This window comes from Malurus melanocephalus, unplaced genomic scaffold (assembly GCF_030028575.1).
Source record: "Malurus melanocephalus ecotype Western Australia unplaced genomic scaffold, MMel_1.1 scaffold_13, whole genome shotgun sequence".
NCBI classification, from domain to species: domain Eukaryota; kingdom Metazoa; phylum Chordata; class Aves; order Passeriformes; family Maluridae; genus Malurus; species Malurus melanocephalus.
In genome coordinates this window covers 948,717-961,898 of record NW_026623245.1, presented here as the reverse complement: position 1 = coordinate 961,898, position 13,182 = coordinate 948,717, and the positions used below count along the sequence as shown (strand labels likewise).

The 13,182-nt window shown below is 44.9% G+C and overlaps 1 protein-coding gene across 2 annotated transcripts; it reads right to left on the bottom strand.

Annotated features, from left to right (window-relative positions):
* Positions 1 to 638: 638 nt before the first annotated feature.
* On the bottom strand, positions 639 to 12,911 carry NPHP1 (nephrocystin 1). Of its 2 annotated transcripts, none has more exons than XM_057381955.1 (20): positions 12,820 to 12,911; positions 12,367 to 12,425; positions 11,669 to 11,729; positions 11,088 to 11,224; positions 10,548 to 10,746; positions 10,252 to 10,353; positions 9,665 to 9,753; positions 9,505 to 9,544; positions 9,123 to 9,207; positions 8,458 to 8,552; positions 7,790 to 7,918; positions 6,880 to 6,954; positions 6,489 to 6,599; positions 5,456 to 5,538; positions 4,521 to 4,597; positions 4,148 to 4,247; positions 3,929 to 4,041; positions 2,589 to 2,662; positions 2,439 to 2,483; positions 639 to 1,024 (listed from the first exon to the last, which is right to left on the bottom strand). In XM_057381955.1, exons 1-20 carry the CDS (start codon positions 12,886 to 12,888, stop codon positions 746 to 748), a joined length of 2,022 nt encoding a protein of 673 aa, XP_057237938.1. In that variant the 5' UTR covers positions 12,889 to 12,911; the 3' UTR covers positions 639 to 745. The 2 variants fall into 2 exon arrangements, with proteins under 2 accessions (XP_057237938.1, XP_057237947.1); XM_057381964.1 differs by having other exon boundaries at positions 4,148 to 4,244.
* Positions 12,912 to 13,182: the final 271 nt, after the last annotated feature.

Sequence of the window (13,182 nt, the reverse complement as noted above, 5' to 3'; positions counted from 1 at the left end):
CTGGTCTGGGCTTAAATCCACGTGTCACTTAGTGRCGATGTCCCCATCACCCTGCAGGGAGCATCCAGGTGCTCCAGCACTAAAGAGAAAGTGGATTAATCCTGTTCTTCTGGGAGTGGGCAGCACACAGAGCCTGTGGTCACAAGGGGGTCAGCACAGAGGGAGCCATCCCAGGGAACTGCAGCATGCCCCAGATTCCCACCAGCTGTTAGTTGTGTTGGGTCAGGCACGTTCCTGGGAGTAACCCAGCCTTCTCCTGAGTTGGAGGGAAGAACAGGCAAACAGTCTAAAAACGGAGCAACCTGCTGGTCACTGGTTGGGCAAGAGAGGATTCTTCCCTAAGCTGGCTGCCCTTGCTCAGCCGCATTCTTAAAGATTGCTTTTTCCCTTCCCTGCTCCCAGTCTGCTGGGGGACTGTGACAAAGAGCCTTTTGTTCACCCTGATTAAAACAACATGGAAATTAATTGGAAGCTGCACAAGAGGAGAAAAGTGCTACCTCAGATTCAGCAAAATATGACACCTGACATGGCTACAACAGGTACTAGCAGGCAAACAGAGCCTTGTCTAATGCTGCAAAGTTAAAAATGTAAAATACAATTTCCAAGAGTTAAATGGAGAAAATCATTTTAGTCTGCCTCAAAATGATAAATGTGCTAAAAAGCACATTGCAATTCAGATCCCACACAATCTCTTCGGTAAGAATTAAATTTTATTATTACTATGTCTTTAGAGAACCTGGATTGTTCATTCTCCAGGATTGTTTTCCCTCACTTCTCCTAAGAAATCATAGGCCAGCTCTGAGATGTCAAAGGCTCTGTGGGTGTTTTCTGATGACAGCAGGTACTGCAGTGCACCATCGTTCTCCCGGCTCCTTTTCAAGAAATCATGGATCACCTTCCAGCGAGACACTTCCACCTCTTCCTCAGCCCATCTATAGCTGGGGAGGAACGTGGAGTAGAGCAGAGGGAACACGGAGTCGTGGTACACCAGGACAAATGCAGACTTCAAGAACTCTTGATCTCTCTGCAGAGAAGTGTTTGAAAATACTTCAGTGCAATCATGTGGTGTTGCCAAGCATTTCTCCAAAGTATTGTACAGGGGGGAAAAAACCCAAACAACTCACTCCCAGCTCCCAGGAGAACAACGGGAAAAGATTTGACCTTCCTAAACACACATCTGCTATCTTGGATAAGCCTCAAGRATATCAACAAACCTGCTCCCTGAATTCTGCCAGCCTTCCCACAAACCCAAAATGCACACTGAGAGCCCTTTGCTTGTGGGGCATTTATATTGCTTCTTAAAACCAGTGCCACATCCTCCCTGCCCTGGAAGTCCAAACTCCTCTTATTTCCCTGCTGTACTAGGCAGAGATCGCTCTCCTTGGAGCAGGAGGTGAGGCTGCCCCTGGGCACTGCCGTCCCACTCCTTGTTCATGGTGTGAATTGTGTGCTCCCTGTGAAGACCAGCTTGGAAAATCCAGAGACTAAGAATCAGCCTGGCCAATTCTCAAAGACATGGGAAAGATTCAAGTCTGGAGTGTCCCAGCCCCAGGAGTGCTGTGCCTGGCAGAAGCATTCCACGGCTTGGCCTCACAGAACCACACGAGGGCTGAGCATTCAGCMGGCAGCAATCCTCCCGTGGGAGTGGCACATGCCAGTCAGGTAGAACTGGATGGTTCTGGGATCCTGGGGAGTTGCCAATTCTGTGAGCAGATCTGCTTGACTTTTGGATGAATGGCCCTGAAAAAGCCGCTCTGACTCAGCGGGTGTTTGCTTTGCRTAGACAGGGAGCCATCCTTGTGCATCCGTTCAGGAGCGTGCACAGGGAATGAAACAACCCACTGCTGCTCCCAGGAAATCCAGGACTGAGAGCCAAAGGCYTTCTCATTCAGTTCCCTGCAGCTGCTCTCTGTCCAGGGAACAGGAGGTAGGACACGATGTGGGTGAGCGTGGTGACAGCCAGGTCAGTTCTCCAGCTGTCTACATGCCAAAATGTGGGATTAGAACTGTCTGGGGTAGGGAGATTTGGGGAATATTCCCCAGAGGAATTTGGGGACTTTTTCCCAGACAGATTGTGGGAGGACTGGAGCTCAGAGTTTGGAGGAAGGAAGATGATTTTGTGGACATACAGAGCTCCTTTTTGTATCCATGGAAAACTTTTACCAGCCGAGTACAGGAAGCACATTGTGACAGGAGCCACACTCTGGGTACCAACCTGTAACAGGTTCCCCACTAACAACACTGAAATAAAAAGTTACAAGTTAATTTAATTCCCTTCCTGGTTTTACTGTTATAAGGCTGGGTGAGAAATGTTAAGAACTGCATTTACATATCTCTTTTTTGTAAATAAATGTACAGTGAGAGGAAAAGCTAAGTAGTGGCAACACTGACAGGGAATTATACTGAATATATGGAAAGAAAAACCTGTAGTTTAYTACCTTCTCAGTTCTCTTCAGTGTTCTTTCTTTGTCTGCCCAAGCACTCTAAAATGAAATATAAAATCAGACCAAGGCTGTGGAGAACCTTATCTTTTCACAAGACAAAAGAAAGCTCAAATTTTGCATGGAAATCCTGACAAGGTAACATACCCGAAGTGCATCCATCAGGTCTGGCTGATCCAGGAGCTGAGGGAAAGTTGCTAAAACAGGATTACAGATTAAGTCTGAAACAGAAAAGAAACAAGGCTAAGGAAGAATCAGGATGATTTTCAAAGTATTGGCACATGCATATATTCAGTACATCCCCTCCCATCACATTATTCCAAAGGGAAAATGRGCTGTAACAGTTCTCCAGAGCAGGGAAGGTAGCAGAGCTCCCTAAAAACTGTATTGTTTGCAACCAACTTAATGGCTGGGAGAYAGCTAAACCAGGAGAGGAGACACACAAAACCCAATGCTGGTTTATTGGGAATGCCAGCAAGCAAGAGCCCTTCCCAATTTACCTGCCAGAGGTGTTTTCCCTCATTTCTGCACCTGTCTTTTCTATACACAGCTGCAATGGTGCTGCTTGGTTTGGATGTTATGGATAAACACCATACATACTACYGCAGCTGGTGTGTCTGGTGTGGCATTTTAGGAGAACCAGGGACCAAGTGCAGTGAATTTATCCAATGGGGCACATATCCCACTGCTTTCTGGGCTATCTYCATGAGAAATCACTCTGCTCCTGTCATTATTTTAATTAATGAAACTGTGGATAAGATTCCAAGTGACAGAAAGAAGGATTTTTGCTGAAGTGTCTTCCTTCTCCTGTGATTTCAAATATTGAATGTGCACTTGTTTCTTCACCTTGAAACTGACAGCAAGTTTAGTAAATACAAACCATTTACYAATGCCAAAACATTTCAGGGAAGTGAGCCAGGACTGATGACTTCTGAGAAACAGAACAGGCATTTTCAGTTATCTATTCCTAAAGTGATGGTGGATTTTGAAATAATAGAAACCTTATTTAATTGCACAGCTACCAGAACRACTTCTGGGATAAAGCCTTTCCATCATTTCAAATGGAGTCTGAATCCAAGGGGATGCAATTTAACTCCAGGATAGGTCATCAGTCTGATCTACTGTCCTAAGTYATGAAAATCAAATCAGGTAAGTATGGCAGTTCTCACCTATATAAATTCACAGATAGTACAGTTAGGAAATGTAATTTTTCTGTATTTAAAATTGGGTTTAAAATGGAGCAGGCTATAAACTATCATTAGTTCTCTTGAAGAAGACACAGAGTTGCAAAATCAGGGCAAGACACTCAGTTCTAAAACCAGAACTCTTCTACTTCTGTCTCTCCCTACTGCGTTAGTAAGTAAATAATAATTAAAAAATAAAAATAAAGAGGATGACTTTGGTGAGAGATGTTTTGTCAGTCAAGCAAAGGCAGACTCTGGAGAGAGTCATTTCCTGGCTGAACCTGATCTTTCTCCAGTGCTCACCTGTGCTTTGCATGCTCACCCTGTCCTTCAGGAGGGCATCTCCAAGGATTTGYCGATAAAACACCAGGAGATGGATGTAGCACATGCTCCCAACTAAGGTCTCAGGGAGAAAACTGTTGGGAAAATGAAGAACAGCAGCTGAGATTTTATTGCCAACACTGCATATTGCTCTAGGCTATCTGGAATACCTTTTCATTTTATGGAAGCACAAGRACTCACTTCAGGATGTCTTTTGAGTGCACACTTGGTGACTTCACTTTCACCAGAAGCACAGGCTGCTTYCTTAGGCTCATGAACTGCTGAAAAACCCCAGAGCCTGCTGCAGGAATAAACACCCCAGATTAAAACAGTCACTTTGATACAACATTAAGAATTACATTAYAAAAATGGGCATTTCAATGGTTTGGGAACCCTTTTGAGTTTAGCCTGGCACCACCCAACTCCCCACAGTCAAGGCCAAGTGCAGGTTRAGAAATAATGAAATACTTGCAAAAAGAGAACACACAAACCCAAAYCAGGCTGTGGGGACTGTTGTAGAAGAGGTGCAGCATTAATCACGTTTTATTTAAATTAGATTGAAAAGAAACCACACCTCTTCTTGATATTGATGGGTCAACCTCAATGCCTCTCTCATAGGGGGTTCCACCACTCAGGACCAGCTCGTACATCCTGTCAAAAAAGATAAATTTGAAATCTGTATTATGTTGGGAATTTAACTATTTTTGGAATTTAATTCTACTGGGAGGTTTATTTTAAAAGCCATTAACAACACTGTTTCTTTTCCACAGCTCCACTATTTCTCTTGTATGAAATTTAACAATTGTTTCACTAAAATGATTTTGAGGAGTCATCACTTCAACAGTTTAGATCTTCCATATCGAAAATTTGTTAGAGAACAATGTGACCCCAGTTCTGTCAAGGGTAAGTCACTGATGAAGCAAGCATGAAATTTAATCTGTAGATACCATGCTTACTTAATTAAATAGTAAAACAATGTTAGAAGTGAGATTTAGAAGAGATTTAGAGACACTCAGAACAATAGAGGTGTCCTGTGTACATTATTTTTGCCGTGTAATCCAGATAAATTCAGAATACATACACACARTACATATATGTCTACCAGTATTTGGTAAAAAACAAGTCTTGCAAGTCTGAGCTATAATGAATCATTTCTGTCAATGAACAGAACGTTTTCCTGCATTTAATGAAAAAGAAATATGTACGCTTTATTATTCTTTCAGATTACTGGAYCCACTAATCATAAATCAGATGCAAAATATAATGCACACTCCAAGTGCAGTGAGAGATTCATTCACGACAACTCCCACCTGATTCCAAATCTTGAAAACCAATCTCCCAGTTTTCATATGGGAAAGGGATAATGCAGCAAAGAAGAGCCTCAATCACTAAGGACTGATCACTGCTGGATGCCCTGGCAGTGTGTTAAGTATAAAAGGTGAGCTTTACTCCTAGTCTGAAATAGATGTGTTTAAATACAGAGAGAGCAGAAAAACACAACAAACTCACTTGGAAGGAACAGGAATTCCATTAGAAGTGAAAAGCTTCAGGAAGGCCCAGCCACAGCTCAGGTCTCCTCTTTCACCTGTTGACTAGAAAAAAAAAAGAAACATAAATGATTTAAGCAACTGACCCAGAACAAGTAAGTGAACCATAATTAATTAAAATAACCTCATAAAAATCGTAGTGGTTACCCCCCCCCCGCTTTTCCCCTTTTCCTCTTTCACCCCTGTGTGCTTAAAAATCACAATTCACCTTCTCTTAGGGTGGTTTTTCTGGGCTTTACCATCTATTGTCTTACTACCTGCTGTGCTTTCTGGCAGAATATCCCAGATGGACAGACTCTATCTGTGTAAACTGGAGCTGGAAACCACTGTCCATACTGTTGGAACAGTAAAAATTTTCTGTTTTCAAACTTACAGGACATTAGTCTGAAATAAATCACAGAGATAGCAAACTGCAGGAGCGAAGAGAGAATTGGTCCATTGTGATCCCACTGCATGGGATTTTTGGCACAAATTATTTCAGTGTTGGTATAGGGACACTCATGTTCGTGAGTCAGAAGGACTTTTATTCTCTAGTAAGGGATATTCTCCAATCAGAGAATCCCAGAATGGTTTGGGTTGGAAAGGATTTTAAGGATCATTTTGTTCCATGCCCTTGCCATGGGCRGGGACACYTTCCACTATCTCAGGTTGCTCCAAGCCCTATCCAGTYTGKCCTTGGACACTTCCARGCGCAGCAGCAGCTTCTCTGGGCAACCTGTGCCAGGGCCTCTCCACCCTCTCAGAAAGAATTCCTTCCCAATATCCCATCTATTCCAGCCCTCTGGCAGTGGAAAGCCATTTCCCCTTGTTCTGTCACTAYGTGACCTTGTGAAAAGTGTYTCCATCTTTAATGTAGCTCCTTCCAGGTAATCCTATTCTCTAATCCTGTTCTCTGATTAGGGATGGTTTCTAGTCCTATTCTCTAACTGGGGACAGCTGGTTCCYTTTATAAACCTGCACTTGGAGTGGTTTCCACTGCACCTTCCCACACTCACATTGCACTTGTAAGTGATGCCGAGCTCAAACAATATCCCGATGTCTGAAGACAGAGAGTTGGACCTGACAAAACAGTCMCCATCAAGCAGGCTGGGTAAGATGCCCATCACCTGACACAGAGAGAGGGAGGGAAAAATAAAAACAAACAAACAAGTTAATGTATCTTAAAAAAAAAAAAATTAAATCTTGATTTTTAAAGGCYATCAAACACATCCCTCACTCACACAAGATCTCAGATCAAATCCTACTGCACATAAAAATTAGAAGATAAATAATTTGAGTCAAAACCCTGCTCCCCTTTTTGTCTTTCCATGGAGCACAGCTATGCCACCAAGGAACACTTTAGTGACACTAAAGGAAGAAGCTATAAACAGTGGCTTTGTCACTTACCCTTGGAGAAAATGTCCAGGTCTGAGGACTTTTAGGCAGCCATGTTGCTCTCACTGTATGAATGTTACTCAGCACCTAAAGTGGGGAAAAATGYTAAGGCAAGTTTTCTGGAAAGCCCTACTGCTTTCAGAAAATGCAGAGTTATCTCAGATTGATCCAACACTGCACACAACAAAGAGAACTGGAAGAAAACTGCCAGATAACCAGGGTTATGTTTTTACAAAAAGCTGCTCTGCACACACACAAAGGAACAGAGGATCAAGGGCACGTGGAGGAATCTGACCCTGACCCAGCTGCTCCCAGGCCCATCCCAGGAGAGACATCAGCCCGAGAAACACTCATCTCCAGGAACACAAAGAAGCCAGGAGRCACAATGGCAGGTGGGGGACCCGAAATTAGAACTCAGAGCGATGGAGTTCCCACCCCAGCCCCTCCCAGGGCACTCAGCACAGCCCTGAGCCCCAGGGGCCGGGTGTGACTGTCACCCTGAGTCAGGAGCAGCTCCCTGGCTACCTCACACTGCTCAGGGGCATTCTGGGGCTGCACCTGACTTATCATGGGAGGAAAACAGAGGGGGAGAAACCAAAGGCAGAAAAAAAGGGAGGGGTCAAGTGCTTTGTGGAGTACCGAGGGTGGGAAGCAGGGCTGAGTGTGCTTGCCTGGCCATGCCCGATGCCCATCAATGCAGTCTGGCCTGTTTTATCATTAAACTCTATTTTTTCTGGGTGAGTGGGCTCAAACCAGACCRATCTGAGCATAAATTAAACCACTTGGGAGGCAGTTTGTGTGCATCTCTCTCTCTGAGGGAGACAACTAGAGGAGCTGCCTACTGGAGGAACCAGGATCCAAGAGCTCCTGGAAGCTGCAAACCTCCTCCAGTCCTTTTCTGGGAGGCAGACACATTCCTTACCCGGCTGCCGTCGAAGAGGCAGAGCCGGACATGCCGGCTGAGGACCTGCACACCGGTTCCAGGGAAAGGGATCATCTTGCAGCTGCATAAAGTGACAATCAGGGACACTCTGGTGTGTCTGGGATGGATCTGAAATTCAGCAGAAGGAGGATTAAACCTGCAGGTCCTCCTGCATGTGGACTCATTTTGTGTTTATGGACTGAGGTGATTCTCCCAACGACAAACTGTGCAGTGGTAGCAGCAGGATTTCTTCATAAGCCTTTGCCTCTGCCCTCAGGAYGTTTCAGTGGGACAGACAGAAGGTCCCAACAGAGGAAATATTCCAGAAATGGTGCAAATTAAGCCATAATCATCAGGCAAAAGAAGGCAAATTAAGTTTGTGTCCATCAGTTTAAAACTTTACACAGGTCACCCACTGCTTCCCCCCAGAGAAAGAAGGAATACAAACTTCAGTGACTCYTAAAGACACACAACATGACAATTTAGGCTGATTTTTGGAGAGTAGGATGTGATAACRTCTACTGCCTGAGGACTGACATGGAAATCTGCCATGTGTTTCTCAGCAATATTCACCCACCAATGTGAAATCCTGCCAGYAATTCYCATYCAGAGATTCTGACACTTCCCAAACYCAAAGGCATCAGAGTCCCCTTAGCAGCAATACTCACAGTATTTCTTTCAGAGTTCCACACCAAGTCTTTGAAAGCCAGCTGCGATGGAGTAAGCTCAGGCTGCAAATAGTAACTGGCTCGAAACTCACTGCCTACAACAAGAGTAAATTTAAAAACTCTTCATTTTTTTAAATGGTCTTTATTGCCCCAAAATGGGGCACTCAAAATTCAGGTCCAGTGGAATATTTGACTAAACAAAACTATGGAAGTATCTCTCATGAGTACTGTTTACTATTTGTTAGTGTTCTGCAGTATTTCATCCSAGAAACACAATAATTTAATTTAAAAAGGAGATGAAACAGCTTTAAACTGTTTCATCTCAACACAACATGAGATGTCTTAATATATTTGRTGAAGAGACACAAAAGACCTTTGAGAAAAAGGGAAGATTAAAACAAAACAAAAAAAATCATCATTTCCTGCAAAATCAATGGGAACGAAATTCCAAAGAGGAAAATCTTTAAAATTATGAGGAAATTTGTCAGGATTTCACACTGATAAAYTAAAAATGAAGGGAAAAAATATAAAAAGGAATGCCTTTTTTACATTATTTCCCAATTATATTTAAGCAATACTGATTGTGGTCCAACAGGCTGGTGGCCGGGGAAAGCCACCACAGACACCTGAGAATCCTGCACTGCACTACCAAGAGAAATCCTTACCTTTCTCCAAGAGCTGGAAAAGCATGGATGGGCGGAATCCTGCAGGAACTTCCCCTATGGTGGTCAGTACCTCCACCGTGTCATTCTAGTAAAAAGAGAAAGAAAAACGGATATTATTATTCTCCTATTTAACAGCAAATTCCATCCTAATTTACAACTCTATTTAAAACCAGAAACTTGAGATCTCAGTCACCTCCTGTGAAGCATTTCTGTGGCATTTCTTGTTACCAAAAACCCCCCAAAACACAGATGTTAATTTAGAACAATGGTCTGTGATATGAGCCACAGTGTTTGGGAAAAGGCACARCTTGTCTACAAAACAATGAAGATTAAAATAATAAGATGATGGCAGGTGAAGCTGCTCTGTAAGAGGGGCACCTACCTCTGTGATAGCTCGGACAGCACTCCAGTGGGAATCTGTTCTGCAAGAAAAATGGTAGGATTTATAATAAATTCTCACATGARCAAAAATTTATCCACTAAATATTGGTCTGTTTTCAAGAGCAGCAGCTTCATAACCATATCTGAGACACTMCATTTACCTTTTCTTAATTTCAGTTCCATCTGCTGTTTCATCCACCACTTCTATGTGTTCTGATTCCTCCTGGCTTTCCTCCTCTTCCCTAGGAACCTGAAATTGAGATTTAAAACGACAAAGTGTTTGATTTCTTCTCAGATCTTTTCTTAGAAATGCCTTCTCCAACCACAGCCCATGTTAATATAAGTTTAGAATAACTAAGCTCAATTTAGAAGGGATTTTTTCTCTGTGATACAGAAAACAGAGTCATTTCATTGACACATTTAAACAAACTCCCATTTCAGATAAATTACTAAAAACCCAAATAAATTTACAGCAGSTTCAAGTCTTTAGAGCTGACCTTTAGTGACAAAGACTCTGACTTGTATTCAAGAACCTTCCCTGCCACATATTTGTAAGGCACAGAAACRCTGCTTTTGATAAAAACACAGGGTTATTTCCAAATAACTGGAATAATTTCCAAATAACTGGCATTRTTTCCAAACAACACACTGCATTTTGGCAAATTTAATGCAGATATATGATCATTAATCTATATAAAAGAGCAGAGATGAGATTRGGACAGAAGTGAGATTAGGACAGCACACCAACCGCAAGGTAGGTTCTGGGAACGAGGCCTCTCTCCCCCTTGGAATTTTCAGCTACCCACCAGCCATCCGCCTTCTTGTCRTGTATGAGCAGGATTTCACCTTTCTTTGGCATTGCAGGAAGAGACAGAGACAAAAAACAAACAAATATTTAAATGAAAAAGGACCTAATTCCAATGGATACATCATTTCTTCCCAAATCCCAGAACTGACTGAATCCCAAAAACACAGAATTTGATTATAGCTACTGCTTAATTCAGAGTGACCTGCAGTAAAAACCCTTTACAAAGAGATATTTACCACAAATGTGAGATCCCCTTCCTGCTGGGCATCAAAGTTTCCAACAGCAACACATTCTCTAATGTTTGGATCATCCAACAACTTCTCCTCATCTTCTTCTTCTTCTTCACTCTCTTCCTCCTCACTTTCTTCATCTTCACTCTCCTCCTCTTCTTCATTTCCATCTTCTGCATGAGGACCTTTTTCATGTTTCCCAGCCCTACCCAAAACAAATCAAACTTTTTTTTTAGTATCATTTCCACCAAACTTTTTGAAACTGCTATCTAGCCTCTGCAAGGACTTTTTATCCAGACAAAACATTTTCATTCCTATATTTTAGTCTCTGCCCAAAAGAAACTCCTGCAAACAGCCACCTGATATTCCAGCCATTATCCAGCACCCTGAGAAGTCAAGTCATAAATTACTTATTTTGTGAGCACTTCTTTTTTTATTCTTCTAATATTTTTCAGCTAATGAAGGGGGTGAGATAATGATTTTTCAAGGTCYRTTCCAACCATCCTTTAACAAGYCAGRTTGYATTTRTGTGTTTAAGCTACTCACCCTGGATAATTGCTTGTCGCATTATCCTGATCCAAGACAAGAAGGAGTTTCTGCAGCTGCTGGGAGAGTTTTATCAGCAGCTTTTCTTCTTCTTCCTTCCTCTGGCTGTAATTCCCCACTGGAGCGGGCTCGTCAGCCTGACAAAGAATCCAACAAATGCCCCACTAAATTGCTCAAAGAATCAAAGTTCCCTTACAAATTAAGTTTTCCAGACATGCCTTACAAGCTTTCCCCTTCCTGGGCTGCTGTCACTCCCTTTTGAGTGACATTTTTCTTGCCCTTTCACTCTGCCAAGGTGAAATTCCATGTTGAATTTCGAATTGCATTCTCTGCTTCCAAAGAATGCACTGGGTTAATAACTATTTTATCAAAGATTTTAAGTGCAGGACTTGGACAAAAGAAAGCATTAAAGTAAGTTTTTAAATTATATAAACAGATATAAAAAAAAATGGAGGGATGACAAGCAGAGACTGTGCAGTGCTGGGCATTGTCCTGAAGCATCTAAAATGCAAGGTTGGTGTTCTTTAAATGCTCTCTGTGGTGAATTGTGGAGAAAACCACAAATTACTCTTCATACTTACTTTTCTCAAAGCATGGAGAGCACTCGTATTCTCCTCCACCAGTTCCTTCAGCTGTKTGCATCTGCATTGAAAGCAAGACARGCAGATGGTATTTTCTTAAAATTCTGAGCCAAACCACACCTGCTGTCTGAAAGATGTCATTTTAGGTGTGCTGTGTCCCGCAGGTTGAGAATTCCCAGAACAACAGCAGCATCTGTCAGAATCCCAGAGTAGCTGGGGTTGGAAGGGACGTCTGGAGATCATCCAGTCCAACCCCACTGCMCAGGCAGGATCACCCAGAGGAGGTGACACGGGAATGYATCCAGGTGACTTTGGGATGTCTCCAGAGAGGGAGRCTCCACACCCTCTTTGGGCACCCGTTCCAGTGCTCTGCCACCCTCATTCTCCCTCATCTGAGGTGGAACTTGTATTTTAGTCTGGCAGCATCCCCTTGGCACCTGCCCTGGAGATATTTATATGCACTGGTGAGATCCCCCCTTAGTCTTCCCTTCTCCAGACATCCCTCAGCCCCAGCGGGCTGGAAAAGAGCCAGCCTGGAAAACAGCAGTGGAAGGAGCAGGGAGAGATCCGTACAGTTAGGAAAGGAAAGGCATAGAGGGAATGAACACTGCTGAGGATACGAGAGGGAAGGGTGAGGGCAGGGCCCGGGCGGTGGGAGCAAGCGATGGGATCGGGATGGGGCTCGGGATCCCCCTCACCTCTGCCAAAGGGCCTCCCGCTGCCCGGGGACCGCGCTCTCCGCCCACAGCGCCTCCACCTGCAACAGGGGACACGGGCGGTCAGGGCTCGGGTGGGGAGGGACACCCGCTACGGCACCGATATGGCCATGGTACCGGTGCCGGTACATCCCCGGCATGGCCCCGGTACCAGCCCCGGTACAGCCCCGGCATGGCCCCGGTACCAGCCCCAGTACTTGACCCGGCATGGCCCCGGTACCAGCCCCAGTACTTGACCCGGCATGGCCCGGGTACATCCCCGGCATGGCCCCGGTAGCTGCCCCGGTACATCCCCGGCATGGCCCCGGTAGCTGCCCCGGTACAGCCCCGGCATGGCCCCGGTAGCTGCCCCGGTACATCCCCGGCATGGCCCCGGTAGCTGCCCCGGTACAGCCCCGGCATGGCCCCGGTAGCTGCCCCGGTACAGCCCGGTACCTGCCCCTGCAGCTCCCGGCTCCGGCGCTGCACTCGCTGCAGCGGCCCCCTCGCCCGCCGCTCCGACATGGTCACCGGGCAACGGGACGGGCCCGGCGCCGCCGGATGACGGGACCGGGGCGGGGCCCGCAGCGCTCGGACGGGACCGGGGCTCGGCACCCCGCACCCGGCCCGGCAGCCCCAAAGCTCTGCAGCCAAAGCTTACCAAACAGCACCGGGATCTCTCATATGGGGACAAACGATCTGGCGTTTTGTGATTTCAGTCACGGAATCACAGAATAGCKGGGATCGGAAGCTCTGGAGACCATCCAGTCTGAGCCCCCTGCCAAGGCAGGGACGTTAAGTGTGGGAAAGAGCTTCAAG